The 19,244-nt window shown below is 36.9% G+C and overlaps 1 protein-coding gene across 4 annotated transcripts in view; it reads left to right on the top strand.

Annotated features, from left to right (window-relative positions):
* LOC109857532 (leucine-rich repeat-containing protein let-4) overlaps nucleotides 1-19,244 on the top strand; it is an 81,797-nt gene extending 62,553 nt beyond the window's left edge. For all 4 annotated transcript variants that reach the window (XM_020433926.1, XM_020433929.1, XM_020433927.1 and 1 more), the window contains exons 3-4: nucleotides 14,316-14,542; nucleotides 17,844-19,244. In XM_020433926.1, coding sequence (XP_020289515.1) covers nucleotides 14,316-14,542; nucleotides 17,844-18,686 — 1,070 coding nt within the window. In that variant the 3' untranslated portion in view covers nucleotides 18,687-19,244. The remainder of the gene's footprint in view (nucleotides 1-14,315; nucleotides 14,543-17,843) is intronic.

Here is a 19,244-nt window from a genome sequence, read left to right on the forward strand (position 1 = left end):
TGTTTTATTCGCCTATGGCACGATCGCTCTATGTACTTCTCACCGCGTGCGAAGTGTTCTAAAATTGCACGCACTTAACCTTCCACTCGCGCGAGTGAACGAACGAGCGAGCGAGCAAGCGAGAGAGAGAGAGGAAGCCACTGCGATCCGAATTTCTTCCGCTCGGCTCGACAGCCGGAGACGCGCAGGTAGTCTTGCGTAAAATCAGCGCTTCTCTGGAAGTAATTGGTTTCTGTCGAAAGTTCTTACCCACTGAGCTTTCCTTACCTCGTTCGTCTTACCTCGCTCCGTCTTCGGACAGGTATCGGTATGACGCACAGTGGTGCTTAGGTAAACATAGAGTCCTCCACTTGGAAGACTGTACACGGCATTAGAATTCGCTTGCGGAGTTTCATTCATGTTAATCAAACTCACCCAAGTGTGTTTGCGATATTCTTGCGCAAAATATAGTTCCGAGAGTTGCACAAATTATCAAATTTATAACCGAGGTCTCTTGATTATCTTGTATATCGTGTGAGCGCACATCTTGAAATTTGTAAAAAACAAAAAAACAAGTTCTTAGTGTACATACGTATTTTTTTAGAGACACACATATTTGTTTTAAACCAAGTTATATATATAAAGTTATAAACTTAAGTATTAGAACTCGACATGAGCTGTTTATGCTCTGAATGTTCATGCAAATGTAAATAAATTTTTTAACTTTTACCTAAACGTGTAAACAAATACACATTGAATTTAATTCGAAAATTCACACGTGACATTTTTTTTCTTAATACGCGTAAACAAATTTTTGTTTCGAATAATATTAATTTAGGAAAAAATTAACTGTAAAATCAACTATATACTTGGTACATTTTGTTATTTAGTAACACGTCTGTACACACACGGTTGTATAAAATTCTTTTTTTTTTCTTTTTTTTTTTTTAATTATTTTAAACATGTTTGTTTAAACGCAATATTTTCAATATCTGAAATTAGAAATTTTCGCAATAGTGTTACATCAAGCACCACTGCGCGCTGTTTCTTATAACGACAAACAGTTGATGTTGCGGAAAGAGAGAGAGTTGGCGCGTTGGGACATCGAGGATATCGTCGCAAATAACTGCGATCGATTATTTTTCTCTTTCTTTCTTTCTTTCTTTTTTTTTTTTTCTCTTTTTGCAAAGAGTGCGGCATAACGCGCAGTATAACCGGCAAGATTATTTCTTTAATAAGAAAACTCATGGAGGAAATGCCGAGTTGGAAGTAGGGAGGCGACGGGCGGAAATTATTTCTTGTATAAAATCGGGAAGATTAAAAAGTTTAATGAACTATTGGCAAAGGAATTTACTCGGAACAGAACACAATTTACGTTAATGATTTCGCCTTAATTAAACGACTCACCTTTTATATCAAATGTCTATCGTATTTTTCTTAAGTAGCAAGTGCTCCGCGAAAGGACCGATGTTTATTCCTCGGTTTCTTCCTCTTAACTCTTGATGAAGCAACAATAAATGAAATCCCTCGATTTGCCAAATATCAACCTTCGAATAAATTAAACCATGTTTTTGTCCGTCTCTCTCTCCCTCTCTCTCTCTCTCTCTCTCTCTCTCTCTCTCCCGACATAATTAAGTAAGACAGAGCGTATTTTTGTTTACGCTGCTCTCGCGTGTGCGGTGCTGTCGCATCGCGGGAGTTTCTTACTGCACTGCAATGCGACGTTCTAATCAACGTGGAGTTTAAGTGAGCGGGCTAAATAAGATTGCAGTAAGAATTGTACGAATTGTTAGAATATTGCTGCTGCAGTCTTTGCAACCCATACTGAGCTTTATGCGCCGAGAATCTTGATTGCTTGTTGTTAGTGATGAAGGGTCGGGGTCTGGAGAAACTTCTTAGTGGAGACACCTAACGCTCTCTGCGCTAAAGATCCTGGGGTCCAAGTACATTAACCCAGAGAATGGCCGCGCGGCGATGTAATTTACACTCGGGCGATTCACAATCAACAGAAGAGAAAGAGAGACAGATAGATAAATTTATATTAACCTTGGAACTAAGAGAGAGAGAGAGAGAGAGAGAGAGAGAGAGAGAGAGAGAGAGAGAGAGAGAGAGAGAGAGAGAAGAGCGCGCGTGTATTTTCGGCTCAAGATCGAAATTAGCATTTGAGTCTCGCTCTTCATTTGACTCTGGAATCGGTTTGTCTTCAAGATATTACATATGCGTATTTGAGGGTACGGGGAGGGGGGGGGAGGAGGAGGGAAACAACACGAAATGGAGAATCTATTGCAAATGAGATGCAAAATTATATTTCACGCGAGCGTTAACGGGAAATTTTAGACAACGGGATTAATGAAACAATTTTCGGAAACTTCTGAAAGATGGCCATTTTAATTTTAACGAGGTACAAATAAAATTTGTAATTTATACATCATTTCTGAGAATTAGGTCAAATTGCGCGCGACATTTACAAAATAACATTTTTGATGCGTTCGGCGGGGATTCGGGAAAGTGTCGCTTTTCGTAGGGGTTCCAACCGCGGGGTATCGGAAACTGTAATCTAGATTGTACTCCTACGGGAACCGATATTCCCCGCTATTGGATTCCCTGTCCCGCAGGACTTTTTTTGCGCGCTATTTCACAAACGCACTAGGTCGGTGTGAAAGCGCGCGGGTGATCGAGGAGGCGAAGTAAAAAGGGGGGAGGGAAGCTTTAATTGAGCGATTCGACCGCGTAATTTAGAGATTAAAAATATCGGCGCGCGGGGGGGAGGGGGAGGGGGAGGGCGTGTTGCACGCGAGTTGGGTTCGACGAGAGGCCGAGGGATCGAAGAGAAGAGAGAGAGGAGAGAGGAGCGGGGGGGCGTGCTCGCGTGCGTTAAAATCTCGGCGCTGTAATTCTTCAACGTCGAAATGAACCTCAGCAAATTAAACTGACGTAAATCGGTGCAACACGCTCGACGTGAAAGTAGGTGTGTGTAATACGCTTTGGGGTGAACACACAAACCAACCGACACGAGCTGCAGCAACATCTACATTCCGCGTTTCACTCGACGATTCTGTTTTACACGCCGTTGTTACATGCAATACACACAGGTTACCACCAACCTTGTTTTCATTCCTCCGGACATTATTCGCTATTTTGACGGCATTAGTCGCGAATATGATTTGCTTTGAGAATCATATCTGCTTTTAGTCGTAAAATATGCGGAGAAAATATATCCTCCCCCCCCCCCAAAAAAAAACACGAAGAAACATAAATATGTTCAACATTTCTAAACTAAAAAAATTAATAAACTGAAAAAATTTTGATGGATGATGGAATGTTTTTATTATGTCAATGTTATTCAAAAAATGCTAGACAAACGCGTTTTATTAAAAATGTCAAATATCGTTGCAAGTAATACGGAGAGAGAGTTTCCTCTCTTCCGTTTACGCAAAAGTTACACGTTGAAAAAAATGAACATTTCTTTGTTAAAAAAAAATGATACACATTGTATATTTTTTGCATTTTTTGACACAGAGATGAAGAAATATTATTCTCTGTGCAGTGCTGTTTTGTTATTTCAAAGATTCTATATTTCGACATATCGTATCTCTGTTTTTTGATTTCCGAGACGTATTGTGAAGTTAAACGGACAAATATGCTTCGAGAATAATAAATACGTTATTCGTTGACACAATTGACTTTTTCATCTTGTACTTTCACGATATTTCCAATAGGCCATATATCTTTCGTGCTGAATAGCAAGTTTACGTGCGCTCTTCAAAGTTGCGACCGATAAAAAAAAAAGAAAAAAAAAGATATTGGTTTTGTTTTCACGCTAAACGGAGTTGACGCTCTCAGCACTTTATCTTTTTCATCGCCTCCATTTTCCATCTAATGTGTGTGAAATATCGTCTATGTGGTGAGGAGACAGACTGAACTTTAATAAACATTTCATGTATATGTATAATATAAAGGAAACACAAAATGCACACACAGCCAAGATTTTTTTCTGCCATTATCCGTCATGAATATTGAGTTAACGATAACAATATTTGCGAGTAACGAAATATCGGCAAATCTAAAATAATCTCTTAGCGACGATAAATGATTATTCATAAATCTTCTGTTCATTATAGCGTAAATATATAAAAAGAGGTTTTTACTGCGCAGGATCCCCGACACACTTCGGACTTTCGATTGTGTAATATACAGCAGAAACAGAAACGTGTTAGGATGCGCTGTTGTGAGGACCACAATGCGATTCGCGCTATTAAGCGACTGATCGATTTACAAAGCGTCGGAGGGGGGGGGGTAGACGCGGCTCGCTCGTTTTCTCCCCCCGATCGATCGATCGCCCATAAGAATTTCGCTTGACGGTGCAATCTCACCGACGAATTGCAATAACGCTTCTCGTACCGCGTGGCGCACGCGGTCGTATACGGGAATCAAGATGCGAGAGCACGTATACGTGTGTACTGTTGGCAGATCAAAGCCCCTTCGATCCGAACGTTTCTCAGCTACGTGGGTAACTGCGAGCGTGCGCAGCAGAACCCTTCAAAGGCCGCGCGCGAGCTTTTATTACTTGATTCGAGACTGAACGACGCGCGTTGCTCATCGTCGAGATCGCACGCAATTCATGATGGTGAAATATATGCGCGGCGCACCTCCGAATGATTTCTCCGTCGATTTCACTCCGTCGGAAATCGACGTGAATGATTTTCGAACTACGTGCTGTAGTTTGAAGCAGAAATAAGAGCTCAAATGAGAACGGACAACAAAAATGCGCAGGGGTAAGAAAATCTTATCGCCGAACCCCAAAGTTCGTAATGTATACGCTAATTGAATGAAATCCTAACTCAATACGTAGTTAAGATAAGATTCAACAGCTTCGAGAACTTGAAATGTTCAAGATAAGAAATTGTGCACTCGAATAGGTCGTATTTCCCGAGTTAACTGCGCAAAAAAAAGAGAGAGAGAGAGAGAGAGATGTTGTTCGTTTCGTTAAATAATTTTACTTGTATCTCATTGTATTTATAGTTGTTTGCAAAAGAAACGAATTTGTTTTTAAAGATAATTTTGTAAAGGTGACGCACAAATGTGTATCATTGCATATTTTAATTCAAGTCGCGCGCATTTTCACAATTAGCATTTGTCTCGACTATAAATTTCTTCATTCGCGTCCGATTTTACTTGTTCCGTCAAGCTTTCATTTTGTATAACCGGAGTTGAAGGTGCAATTTTATATCTCGCTGCTTCGCGCAGAGAAAATAGTACACCACGGAGGCAATTTGTATTACCTTCGGAAGGCAAAAGTTACGCGTCCGATCTATAAAAATCAAATATTATTGGTAGTCTCATCATCAGATTAGCGCGAAATGCATTTCCATTGCACGCTGATCTCCGACTCCGGTTTTTGCGCACCACGCGCGTCAATCAAGGAATTATTTGAACATAGAATGCGCTTCTCATAAAAAAAAAAAAAAAAAACGAAAAACAAAAAAATCTTCGCATCGTACAAATTACAGAGTTGCATGTAACGTTATTGTTGTTGCGTTTCGAATTGTTGTAACTCGGCTATAAAGTTTTTTTTACGAATATAGTTTGTTTTTTTTTGCAGAGAATGCTTTTTGCAAAATAGAGAATAGTACACGCGAGATCGTTTTTATTTGACGACGTTTGACGTTTTCTGATTTTGTGTGATATCGCGCGCACACATTTTTATAATGCATAGATTTAGCTCGACGAAGATTTAGCCCTACGAGATTTACAAGGACGTATTTTTTTTCCTCTCCCATTTGCAGGAAGTGCACTTAAAATCTAGAAAAACATGCGAAGTGTTGTTACGTTTGAAATGTTTTGATTTTGCAACTAATTACGCCTTTACTCGTTGACCTCGTTCTCGATGTGTGATCCGCCGACGATTGAGCGCAAGAGAGATTCATATAGGTTTTTTTTTTATTTTTTTTACCAGAGGAAGGTGCGAGCAAGTGCATGTTTGAATAGAGTGCAGCCTTTATATTGATTTAACAGACGGTAGCGATCGAAGCAATTCAAGGGAAATTGCTGTAGTATGTTTCTCACTGTGTTTGCGAATTGTGTCTGACGTTCGCCATGCCGCCGGTCGTAAAAAACAAAAAAACAACACGCGTGACGGTTAAAGACTTAATGGAACAATGATTGATTGCAAATATTTAAATCGGTTTTCGTATAAAAACGCGTGAATTTCAAGTTTTGTTTTCGCGCGCGCATATTGAACAAAAAATAAAAAAAAAAAAAAACAACTAACAGATCAAGTTGTGTATCGACGAAGATTGTACATCGAACGAGCGGGATAAAGTAATTTTATCATCTGCAATATGCAGTTATAGACAGATATAGGTCGATATTAAATATGAAGATCAAAACAAACCAAAAATAGCTCGAAAAAATGTCTGGTAAAAAAAAAAAAAAAAAAAAAAAAAAAAAAAAAAAAAAAAAAAAAAAAAAAAAAAAAGATTTCCGTACGATTCGAGAATAACGACCGATATGTGACACTTTTCGTGTCCGTCAGAACGGATGATGAAAGGTAGGAAAGATGATCGCAAAACGTGCGCGTAAACACATAAAACACGAAACAAGAGCACGCACGGAAAACACACACGTGTAACACGCGGGCGATGCGAAAGAGAATTATTCGAACAATTTGCAGCTATATGACCGACGATTGCACGTTTAAAATTTAGTTAAACTCTGTTATGGAAAGGAAAGATATGCATCGATTAAATGGCTGCATCCATAGATATCGCGGATACAATACGGCCGTTTGTTTTGCTCGGCAGAATATAGTGCTGTACAATAACCTATTCGCCACATGTGGCGAGTGGCGAGCGATATTGGACACCGCCGCAATAAAGAGTCAGCTTTCAATACCTTTATTTATTAAGGGTATAATCTGAAATTTTTTTTGTTTTTTTATATATGTTTTATGACTGCTTGGAAGTTCTTCTTTGTGATGACGTTTGGGCTTTTTACGGTCCGCGTTCGTCCGTTCACAATTTATCTATATTTTTTTTCATCCCTGCACAGGAATTTTTTTGATTTTATCCTTGCATTCAATAATAACTTATTAATTTCTAAGTAATAATGTGTGTAGGCAGCTTCAGGATTTTTTACAAAATATAAAGACGTTGATAATGGCTGTTTGAAGCAAACACGGATGCTGATGTGTATATTGGTCGATTTAATTTATTGAAAACAAGATACAAAACGTTTTCGACCTTAGGTCTTTTTCAATATAAATCTGCAAAACAATAAATTTAATATAGAAATTCGCAAGGATAATACAATAATGTTGTTGAAAAACTTACAAAAACAAAGTAGTAATAAATTGTTTTAAAAATAATGACTTAAAGAGGTTTTTGTCGAGCAATACTTCTAATGAGAGATGTTCAGCTTCGTTGGTTTGTGATGCCTTATATAAATAAATTTTTTGAAAAATTTTTAAAAGTATTTCCAAAAGACATTAATACACGCTCGGCCTTTTATAGTATTGACAAATTGTCTAGATTTATTAACGTTCTTAAGGACCCTCTATCTCCGTCCACACATCCTTCTGTTGTATATAAAATAAATTGCCGTGATATATATATTGTGATGCATCATATGTCGGACAGACTGGCAGAATGTTACAAGCGAGAACAAGAACTATATTAATAAAAATTCCTCTCAAAGATCAGCGCGATTACAGATCACAGAATCCAATACTCTCATGAATTTGATTGGGACAGCGTAAAAATATTAGACAATGAGAGATCTTACAATAAAAACGTCTGATATCAGAAACTCTATACATAAGAAGTCAAAGCCATGGTCTTAATTTGCATAATGACACCGAAAATTTAGACAAATCTTATTTTACCATTTGTTGATAACACACGTTGATTGAACTGTGTCTTGTGATCGCTGATTGTAGTTTTGACTTCTATTTAAAACGACACACACTTGTTCGGTTCTTTCGGTCGCTTTGTTACTATGTAAAGTGGTGGTCAAGTTTTTTGTTCCTACATCATGAACATTTAATTCGACACTCATGTGATGACCATTACTACTTTGTTTGTAAGTTTTTCAACAACATTATTGTATTATCCTTGCGAATTTCTATATTAAATTTATATTGTTTTGTAGATTTATATTGAAAAAGACCTAATCCTAAGGTCGAAAACGTTTTGTACCTTGTTTTCACTAAATTAATTCAACCAATATACACATCAGCATCCGTGTTTGCTTCAAACAGCCATTATCAACGTCTTTATATTTTTTTATTAATTTCTCCAAGAATAAATAATAAGAGTTGCACAGCTTACTGATATATTGTAAATATATCTAACCCTTCATGGCCAGACTGGGTCTGTGAAACCCACACGACTTTAAGATCGAATATCTCCCCAAAAAATCAACATTTTTTCAAGTTTGTTTGTTTGTTTGTTTGTTTGTTTTTTTTTTGTTTTTTGTTTTTTTTTAATCAAAAGAATGATTCTGCGTCGATAAAAAAACAAATTGAAAAAATCTCGAATAGTTTCGAAGATTATAAGCGTTCAAAGAAACCTAGTTTTTTTTCTAGAAACGCTGATGCGCAATTTTTGAATGGGTTTGGGAGACCCACGTCTAGACTGAAGAATCAATATTATATGGAAGAGAGAGAGAGAGAAGATTGCGCAGCACAAGCACAAATCAAACTGCGAAGTAGAACAAAGTAAGATTGCGCGCGAAAACGACTAGAATCATTTTTTGAGCGAGAAAAACTGCGCGCGCACGCCAACGGCGCTTTACACAAAATTGTAAGCTCAATATTACTCCGTGATTTCTATATAATATTGTACTGTAAAATTAATGCTGTAATCATAACCGAGAATACGAATCTCTCGCAAACTCTGATAGCGATACCCCTAATATGCAGACTACGTTATGTAAACCATATATATTAGTTGCATTTGATGTGCAATAATAATTATGATTTCTATATAATTGCAGTAAAAGTAGTGCGAAATTGGTTGTAATCATAACCGAGAGCATGAATCTCGCAAACTCCGACCGCGATGCCCCCAATATGCGAGCTTTATGTTATGTAAACTATACGCACATAAACTATGTGTTTGCATATTTCGTATTAAGCAGCAGTATATTACCAACGTGCATTAACACTTAATAAGGTACATGAAACCTTCTCGGAGGTTCTCAGAGAACTTGAACTTTACCTTATGATTATATTTGCGCGCAAATTGAACGAATTATTAAAGACAATTAAATTTTAACTCTACGAACAATTGTAAGCAGAATTTATTTCTGTTGCGAATATTTTAAAATTGCTCAAATAACCAAAAATACCGATTGTATTCTCGAAGACGAGAAACAAATTATCGATAAGATTAAATAAATTTTTTGATTACGGTTGACAATATCGAATTAATACATGGCTTGTCGACTAAGAATCGTTCGGTTCTTATTGAAAGGCGTTTATTTTTCTCGGTAGAGAGCACATCAATCGGTTTTTCGACGCGATTCAGTCCAATTAAGATCGCGAGTAGACATTCGTCGAGACGGGCGAGCAAATTAATTAGCTTCGAGCGATACGGCGACTCCGCCAATCGAAGCCACGCATCGTGAATAAACATGTCCGACACCCTCGTAGCTTCCTAACCAGTCAACCAGCCAATCCAAGCTCGTTTTCCGTAACATTGCACAGACCTGTTGCTGTATATCGCGTAATCGTAGTCGTGCCGCATGCACCGCGCCGATAACACGTTCTATTTTGGTTCCGCGTCTTGAGCCACCACGAAAGTCTCGTAAAACCGTCGTCAACGAACTGGCGAACTTCGCGATCGCTACGGCTAAAAATCGCCCTCGTCGAGTTTTTATCTAAAATCGGCAATTATCGTTTCCGGTGAAAGAAAATCCGCGTTTAAAATTAGAGTTCAATTAAGATGTCGAGAAATGTGAAATTTTTCATTTCTCGTCTCGACGCTTTTTTTTTTGCGTGGAAAGGAATGAATGTCCAGAGAATTTTCTCTCCTATCTCTTTTTTATTCGCTCTCGCAGAGATAAAACATTCACTGTTTCCCTTGGTGTCTCGCTGTTCTTTAGTTTTGTTTTTTTTTTTTTTTTTTTTTTTTACGCCCCTCGTGTTACGGCGGATCTTCTTTCTGACGAGAAGATTTAGAAGATTTTTACGTGAAACGCGCGATTACTTATTCATCTAGCGAAGCTTGATACGTATATGTTCGCCATTTTGAAATCAGTTCTTTCTCGCGCAACGGATTTATTCACTTCTGTTTTATTTTTCTTGAAAATTTTGTTTTTGGTTTTTTTTATCTATGACTTTCCTTCAAAATGAAAACGTAAATGTTTCACAAACGTCTAAAATTCGGCGCATGTCTCACCCGATATAATCTGACGATCTTCGTCGCATATTAACAAACAATGTGCGGAGTCGAATGTCGGTTGATAGCCACCGCAGCAGGTTGGTTGAAACACAACACGGAGTTTACGACGCTGCTTCTGCAGTTCATCAGATCTTGGCACAATAAACACCGCGCGTCGTCTTCTTTCAAAAACTTGCAAGCTGCCACACGAACTCGCCGCCGTTTTGTAAACGGAATCCTTATCTTCTTTTGTATATCCTTCGGTTCTCCGTACGCGCTGGAAATAAGTTTCTACGTGTCAGTATAGGTGTACCTTGCAATTGGCAGTGTTAGAAAACTTCCGAATCGCGCGCTTTTTGTTGAAAGTTACGATTATCGAAATTAGAAACTTTATATACTCAATACAAAATAAATTTATATATAAAATTTTACACATAGGTATATGTGTGCGCGCGCGTATATGTGTGCACACACACACACACACACACACACACACACACACACATCTCTCTTAATATGATAAAATCTACGAATATATAGAAACAGCTTTCTAAGCCAATACTATATTCGATTTGTACGGAGCGAGGAAATTGCCATTTAATACCTTTAATTAATATATTGCCGCCCTATTTCAGAAAACTGTTAATAATCGTTTCCCGATAATTTCGAATTTTCAGCAGTTTTTATTACGAGTAATTCGACCAAACGAGGATTAAAAAAACGGATATCTGTTAATTTCCACTTAACGATACGTTTTGAATATTTCTAATTTCGTGATATATTAACATCTGATATTACTCAACTTCGTCACTTTGAACTCTTGTTTCGCGCTTTAACGATCCTATCTTCATTTCAAAATTGTATTTTTATGTAATATTTGTCCTCTTGCTGCGCGCGTACACACACACACGCGCGCGCGCGCGCACTAAAATGAAAGCGCGTATTGTGAATATATTATTCACGATTTTCTGATCAAAAGTAGTTAAATGCATTACACGAAATGCATCATAAATAAATTGATGTTAAACATGTAGTATCAACAATAAATAAATAACATCTTATGACCTAGTAAACAAAATACGTCCTGTGTTTATTTTGTACTTAAAAAAACTGTTAAAAAATGAAAACTCTTTGTAGAAAACAATGTGAGTGGCAAAATTGACAATTTTTGTTTTTTTATCGAAAAATATTTTATGTGTCAATAGGAATGAAAAACAAAAATTTTTCTAACAATTAAAACTGAGATTTATCTCCGGGCTCTGTGAAGTCTTTAACTAATAAATGAATGACAAGTCGTTAAGAGCCGTTCGCTGGATGTTATGCGGGAAATATGTCTTATATCTCTTAACGACTTATCATTTGTTTATTAGTTAAAAATGTTTCTTTAAATCTATTCTGAGTTTTTTTTAATGTTAATTCGAGTTTAACAAAAAGTGAACTACTTTACTTCGTGTGACGTGCTATGGATGGTCGGTCGAACGAAAAATAATTTGTACAATATTGTTCGTTAATTACGGAATTAACAGACACAAAATTCTGTCTCTTTACGAAGTAAGCTTTAAAGGTAATAGTTAGTAGTGTGTGTGCGCGTGTGAGCGTGTATATATGTGAGGAATAGAACGGAGAGAAGGAAGTACGAAATGTCGCAGTGCTCAAAGGACCAAGTTTGATTATCAAGATGTTGTATTGAAGGATGGGTCGACGCGGTAGTTCCTGAAGGAGAGACTGCCATTCCAATTTGTATTAATAACGTTTTCAAATGCGGGCAAATGAGCGTGAGATACGCGGAAGTCGATGAAGACCCCCAGCCATCTTTGTCGCCGTCCTCTCTCGCCGCTCTATACACAAGCGACAAACTGCATCCTCCTTCAGAGAGACGCATCATCTTCCTTCCTTCCTTCGATTCTCCCTGTACATCCCTACGCAATGCTATTAAGCTTTCGGCTTCGACGAAGAGAGCACTTTCGTCTTTAGCTAACTGCAATTTAATTTTAATTATGGCCGAGCTTATGCCTGGCTTTCCTCTGCTATAATATTCAGCTCTTACGTGGTCGGAATAAAGCGTCATGAAATTTTTATCTCATCGAAATGCGCAATAAATCCCGCGATAAAAATCTGCAATAGCCGCGCCTCTCTTCGGCGAAACGACTTCTCGGCGGCAATGTGAAGAAAAGTAAAACGTTCGACCTCGGCCGTATACAAGGTGTCACGTAGCGCGTGAAGAATTGTAAAAATATCTCAAGGGGATTCCGATTCAAAAGAAAGCGCGCATATTATTAATTAAGAAAAACACTCAGAGTAACGTAATAATAATAATAATAATAATATTTCGCAAGTTATATATAAGCAAGTTGTTAAAATGTTTTTTTTTTTTTTTTTTTTTTTTTTTTTTTTTTTTTTTTTTTCTTGAAAAAAAAAAAAAATTGGCGCGATAAAGTATTCTCGAAATTATCTTTTNAATAATAATAATATTTCGCAAGTTATATATAAGCAACCTCGTCGATTTTTTTTTTTTTTTTTTTTTTTTTTTTTTTTTTTTTTTTTTTTCACTTGAAAAAAGACAACCGTTGGCGCGATAAAGTATTCTCGAAATTATCTTTTGAATTTAATAGCGTGAATTCAGCGAAACTAAATCCCTTTCGGAGATGCTGAGGTTGCACCTCATCTGTATTTCACATCCCGTAAAAGATATATCCCGAACAGTTATTGCAGATAGAAAACCTTCTATATAGCTATAAATATCGAAGATAAATGTTTTGACAGTTCGAATGTCCGTGTAAGTGCTTCCCGCGTGTATTACACACACGACACCTGATATAAAGAGAGAAATTCGGGACAAACCCCGATTGCTGTAACAACGGACGACGGGACGTTTTCGACAGCCGTTTCAACTGGACGCGCTGTTGAATTTCGTGCTTTTGTTACAAAAGAGGGTGAGAACTCGGACTCGGCGAAATAGACGGAAGGTGCCTTGTTAACTTTCGTCCGTTAACTTCTACGCTACACACACACACACACACATTCTCTCTCTCTCTCTATCTCTCTCGTAATTTTGCTTCATTTCGAGTGCGTCAAAGTCCGAAAATTTACGCAGCTGAAATTTTCTCTTCTCCGCAAGCGCGCGCGCAAACTTGAAATTACCACCTGGAAATTACTTCATTGCCAGCAGTAAGCAGCAGCGACTCGAATGACTCGCTATTTCGACTGACGACTTAACCAACTATAAGAGGTCAGAGCTCGCGATTGCATTTTCGTCGACTAACATACACCCGGTCGTCGTCGGCGCTCATATACCGTGTAATAAGCGGTCGCCGGAAATGTTTGTTCGCGTTTATCCGGTCGAACTTTCATTCTCGCTTGCCGAAATTATGATAACCTCGCTCGCTTTCGACACGGAGAACACCATCCGAACGCGATCTCGAACGCGAATAAACTTTAATAGCGCTGGAAGCTGTTATAATTCCACGGTGACCTTTTCCCTTCCTCCCTCCCTCCCTCTCTCTCTCCCTCTCTCTCTCTCTCTCTTTCTTCTATGTCTTTTTCTCGCGAATGATAGTTAATTAGGCTACAGGTATACCGGAGTTGTGTACGTAAATGAATGTTACGGAGATAGCTCGGGCGATTGGAAAAGTTTCCACAATTTTTTTCTCAAGCTATCTCGTCGGCTGCTAATCAACTTTCTTTAACTGTTCCGAACCGACCGTCGCACCTTTATAAAGGGATATCTTAAATTAAGACGGTAAAGAATATCGATTGAACGAGCGTGAGAGAGGGTGATAATAAAAAAAACGTTTAAAAATACAATTCAGCTTGTGTAACGTATTCTAATCCGATATATAATGACAATATATCGCTGCACGAATCGGGACGCTTCCCGAATATATGTTTCACACATTCCGCGCATTTTTACAAGAGCAACGTTTAAGCAATTGGTTTTGTTTGATTCTGTTACAGGCATGAGTATTCTTCTTTTTCATGGATTTTTCCTACTGGGTCTCTTTGTGGCCATGATGCCGGATGTCTTGGTGCTTGGCTCGCCAGTACCGAGTTCGCAACATTATGGGGAACGGCCGGTCCAAAAGAAACACTGTTACTATTTACTGACCGGAAACTTGCTTCATGTGAAGTGCGTGAATATGGAGTTCCAGGAGATTCCAAACACTTTGAGACCAAACATACAGGTAAAGTTTGTTTATACGAATTTAACTTTATAATCTTTAGTATATTTTTGTTTTTGTTTTTTTTTTTTTTTTTATTCTCATATTAAAGTTGCAGTAAACGTATAGTTGTGTATATTCTTTTTAATATCGACATTTTTCTTTTTCTCTCTCTTGTTTTTTGTACTAACAATGGGTGTTCTCTTTTTATTGCAACAATTTCTATAAAGTAGAAGCTAACAGTTTTATATAACACAGGGTGATCTGAAAATTATAATAATAAATTCTCTTGTAATTTGGCTTAAATCTACTTTATTACCTTCAATTTCAACAGTGTGTCCTTAATATGACAAAGACTGCGATATCAAAAGTAGTTTATACTTACAACAACGTTCCCCTCACAGTGTGTTTATTTTTATATAAATATATAATTTATATATAATTATATATATATATATATATATATATATATAATTATTAATTACTTATATTTATATATATAATTTTTATACATGTTTATATATATATTTATTTTGTTTCTTTTTAACCCCGCTTGTTGCTTTGTAATTTTTTTTTATTTAATTCACAAAACATCGGAAAATTCACATTTTCAGTTAAATATTACGCACAAGTATTTTTCTCTCTTATTTCCTTTTTGTATACTTAATGGTTATATTTCCTCGAAAGAGGCAAATCTGGCAAGCCTGAGCTCACGATGCGCAAAGCTGGCTGCGAGACGGATTGACGTCCCAGCGGGTTAACGCGTGCGCGCGGTGTCTTGTAACACGCGCTTCATAATAACATTACAGGAGTTTCGCTTTATCAACGTCGGTAATAAATTTTAGACTCGTTTATACGTCTCCTCGCCTTTGTTGATCATTGTTTTACTTTTAATGACGTGTATCTCGCGGTAATAGATTGCACTTTTACGACTTCATGTAGTATTAAAGCGAATGATGAATGTTACCTTCGCGCCCGCGATGTGTGTCTTCAACTTATTCATTATTAGCGAAAATGTTTTCTCGACATTGTGCAAGATCATTAGTTACACCTTCCCACGTCTCGGGTGTTTTCGCGAGATCGTAAAGCTTCGTCTGTATTTCAATCTCGAGAGTTAAAATTCTATTAGAACGATATCCGCGTGTTATTGCGTTCCGCGTCGTGAATATCGTATGAGCATCTTTTTCTCTGAAGCTTAAATATTTTTCCGCCGCTTTACGGCGGAACGCCGTATTTTCCAGTCATGTGTGTTGCGTGTTCTTTTTATTTTTTTTTTTATTTTTTTTATTTTTTTTTTTTTAACCGTCTGTTCCAATACGACCCTCACATCCTGCACAAATCCGGTACGTCTGCAACTGTACCTCAGGTACTTTGGTAAACTTGCCTCGATGAATCCCAGGCAAAACTCCAGACATGCTAAATCCGGAGATTGGGTTGTCCAGGGTCACGAGGATGGATGCGTTCCGCAATACACTTGAGAAATTTTAGTCGTGTAGAGATATTGCCAATGCTCCAACGTTTGATCTTGTATACGGGGTGTCCCGAAGGGAATTCAAAGGCAATAAATTTTCGTCGCGAGTGCTTTGATCGGTTTGCAAATGATTTTTCTGTAATAGACCTCTCGCAGTGGATACAGGAGAGAACTTTTCACAAGTATAACATTTGTTTTTCTCTAAGTGCGAAAAAATAAAATCTTTCTGTTTTCGCGCAATTTTAACCAAAATTTTAACCGAATAAAGTTTGCGTTTTATTTACGTTTGTGTTAAATTACGTTTTGAATTTTTCAATAACTGTGTATTACGCGCACACACTTGTGTTAATTTTTTTGAGAAAACAAATTATCCGTCAGAGAATCCGTTTATTGAAATTTGATATTTGACTATTTCATATTATATAAAGTATTTAATACGACGAATTTACAAGGATTTCATGTAAATCTATACCGAGAGTTACAGCATGTGCATGAGTGAACACACACAGAGAGATTGTTTATGCATTCGTACATTGACTAATCTGAGTCGTATATGTATATAATGTAGCACAGACGCGTTCGTTTGCACAAATACCAGAAATACTAATTTCGGAGTTTGGTTTGTTTGATAAATGTATAAATCAACAGCAAAACAGAACAATGATAATATGTAAATGTTTTTGAACGTGTTTTATAAAATAAACGTGTTGAACTTGGTAATTTTAATTCGAAATTCTTTAATAAGCGGCTGATAAAGTTTACGATCTTTTGGTATTAATAATAATGATAATAATAATAATAATTTTATTACAAGTCTAAATAAGGTTTCACTCTTATACTTACGATGTATGTAGTAGACAGAAAACACGACGGAAGATGTAACACGTTATTTTAATAAGTGTTTTTTGATCATCATATATATATATATGACACAAAAGTGTCAACAAAATCAATATATATATATGAAGACACAGGAGAAGAACTTGATAATTCAATTTTTTCCGATTTTCTGTTTTTGATATTTTTTGATAGATAAAATGGAGTATTTTAATTATCCAAAGCGAGAAGGGAAAATTTTTGATAGATTCTGAGCTAAGCAGTTTTATAAAACGCGTAACAGAAATACATGTACGTTTCGAACTTTAAAATCACTATCCTCTCTAAAATTACGAAAATGTGACTTATCAAGGTTTTCTCTTGTGGTCTTCATATATGTATATAATATGGTCTTCATATATGTATATAATAGCACAAACGCGTTTGTTTGCACAAATACCAGAAATATTAATTTCGGAGTTTGGTTTGGTTTGTTTTATGTATGTAAATGCTTTGTATTTCGGAATCTATCAAAAATTTCTTCTTTTTGCTTTGTAACACGCACACGCACACACACTGTGTGTGCGCAACAAAGTTTTAAAGAAATTACAACATCCACATTTTTCTTTTTTATATTTGCATATCAAAAGTGTCAACAAAATCAATTTCCTCATTCGTATTCTTTTTTACATTATTAAAGTCAGCTGCATAATTAATTCTTTTCATCAGCCAGCTAATCTGACAGGGACGTCTTTACGAAGATTTCCGATAAATCTCTTTCATATTTGTAGTAAAAATTATTTAGCAGAAATATCAATTTTATTTAGAAACGGCTTTATTATTTAGAAATCTGATTAATTTATCAGTTTTGTAGTACACAGATACAAAATAGAAAAGATATATTAATTTTATATGAAAATACAAAGTAATAAAAATGTGAAATAAAAGATTTATAGTGCGAAGTTTCTCGCATTTAAAATATATAATAATTGTAATCTCTTGCTAAAAAAAAAAAAAAAACATTTTTCGTCTGTTTAGGCATTGGAACTTTCCACCAATCGAGTGAGGGAGTTGACGAACAACAGTCTAGCTCCTTACAAAAACTTAGCCTACGTCTATCTAAATGATAATTTCATCACGACTATCGAGGAAGGAGCTTTTGCCAATCAACATTACCTGGAAGTGTTGGATCTCTCAAAGAACGGTTGCGACAGCCTGCCCACGAGTCTCTTTCAGATACCGTCCTTGCGAACTCTCTACCTTGTAGACAACAAGCTCACCGATTCAGTGTTAAACGTGCAAATCACCTCGCCTCTCCAAGAGCTGTATTTAAGCAAGAACAAGCTAACAAAAATCCCGGACATCGGTCTCCAGCCGGCACTTCTAAGACTTAATGTGTCCGACAATGCGATCGCTTCGATTAGCCCCGAGGATGTGGCTCCGTTTTGTTCTTTGCAATTGCTCAGTCTGGCCAGAACTTCAATCAAATTCAACAACGCTAACTGCGAGTGTCAGACGTTCAACGCGTGGGTAAAACTACGCAATATCAAGCTGATTCCCGGTTATTTCAATTGCACCAAACCGCCGATCGCGGTCAAGAACTGCACCAACATAGAGTTTACTAATCGAACGTACGAGCTGTACGACGAGTGCTCAGCTATTATCCAACAAAAGATGGAAACGGAAAAAGCACGATCGGTTTGGATAACGGTGATCATAAGCGTCTCCGGATTTCTGTTCCTGGTCTTCGTGGTGCTGTTCTGTGTGCATAAGCGGAATCGCAGGCGACGCAGGAGGCAAATGAAAGAGGAGCAACAACTGGCAGCGAACAACGCCAATACCGAGCTCTTGAACAGCAATTTGAAACAGGTTACACATTAGAATCAATCTTTGGAATCGAGCACAGAACGGAGTTCCTTACTTTTCTCGATACTCTGAAGAGTGAATCTCACACTTCTCAAGATAATTTGTTCTCATTTTTTTAAGTTTTTTTTCTCACGCTATTGTACATCATCAAACTGGATCATCTTATACGCAGAATATACAGTATTTATGAGAGCATAAACATGTACGTACGTACACTATTACTCTATTGAACTATTGCCAAAGAATAGAGGAAATAAAGAAAAAACTTGAGAAGTGAGAGTTTAATAGATTTTGACGACTCGAAGAACTCTGCTGCATACTTAAATAAGACAAAGAAGCAAAATATGTTTCTTTGTTTCATCAATTGAGAATTTTGCGGAGGCCACGCAAGAACTTAATATATGTATAATTCGTATATTTTTAACTTTGTACGTTTAGTTTATACGAGAATTTGTGTCAGATGAATTTACATGTTGAAGCGCACACAACTGAGCCAATTTTTTACTTTCTTTTGCAAAAGGCTAAGATTACTTAGTGTATATTAAATAATAAAGTTTTTCTAATAATCGATCA

Source organism: Pseudomyrmex gracilis, unplaced genomic scaffold (assembly GCF_002006095.1).
Source record: "Pseudomyrmex gracilis isolate BER0280 unplaced genomic scaffold, ASM200609v1 scaffold_162, whole genome shotgun sequence".
Classification (NCBI taxonomy): Eukaryota; Metazoa; Arthropoda; class Insecta; order Hymenoptera; family Formicidae; genus Pseudomyrmex; species Pseudomyrmex gracilis.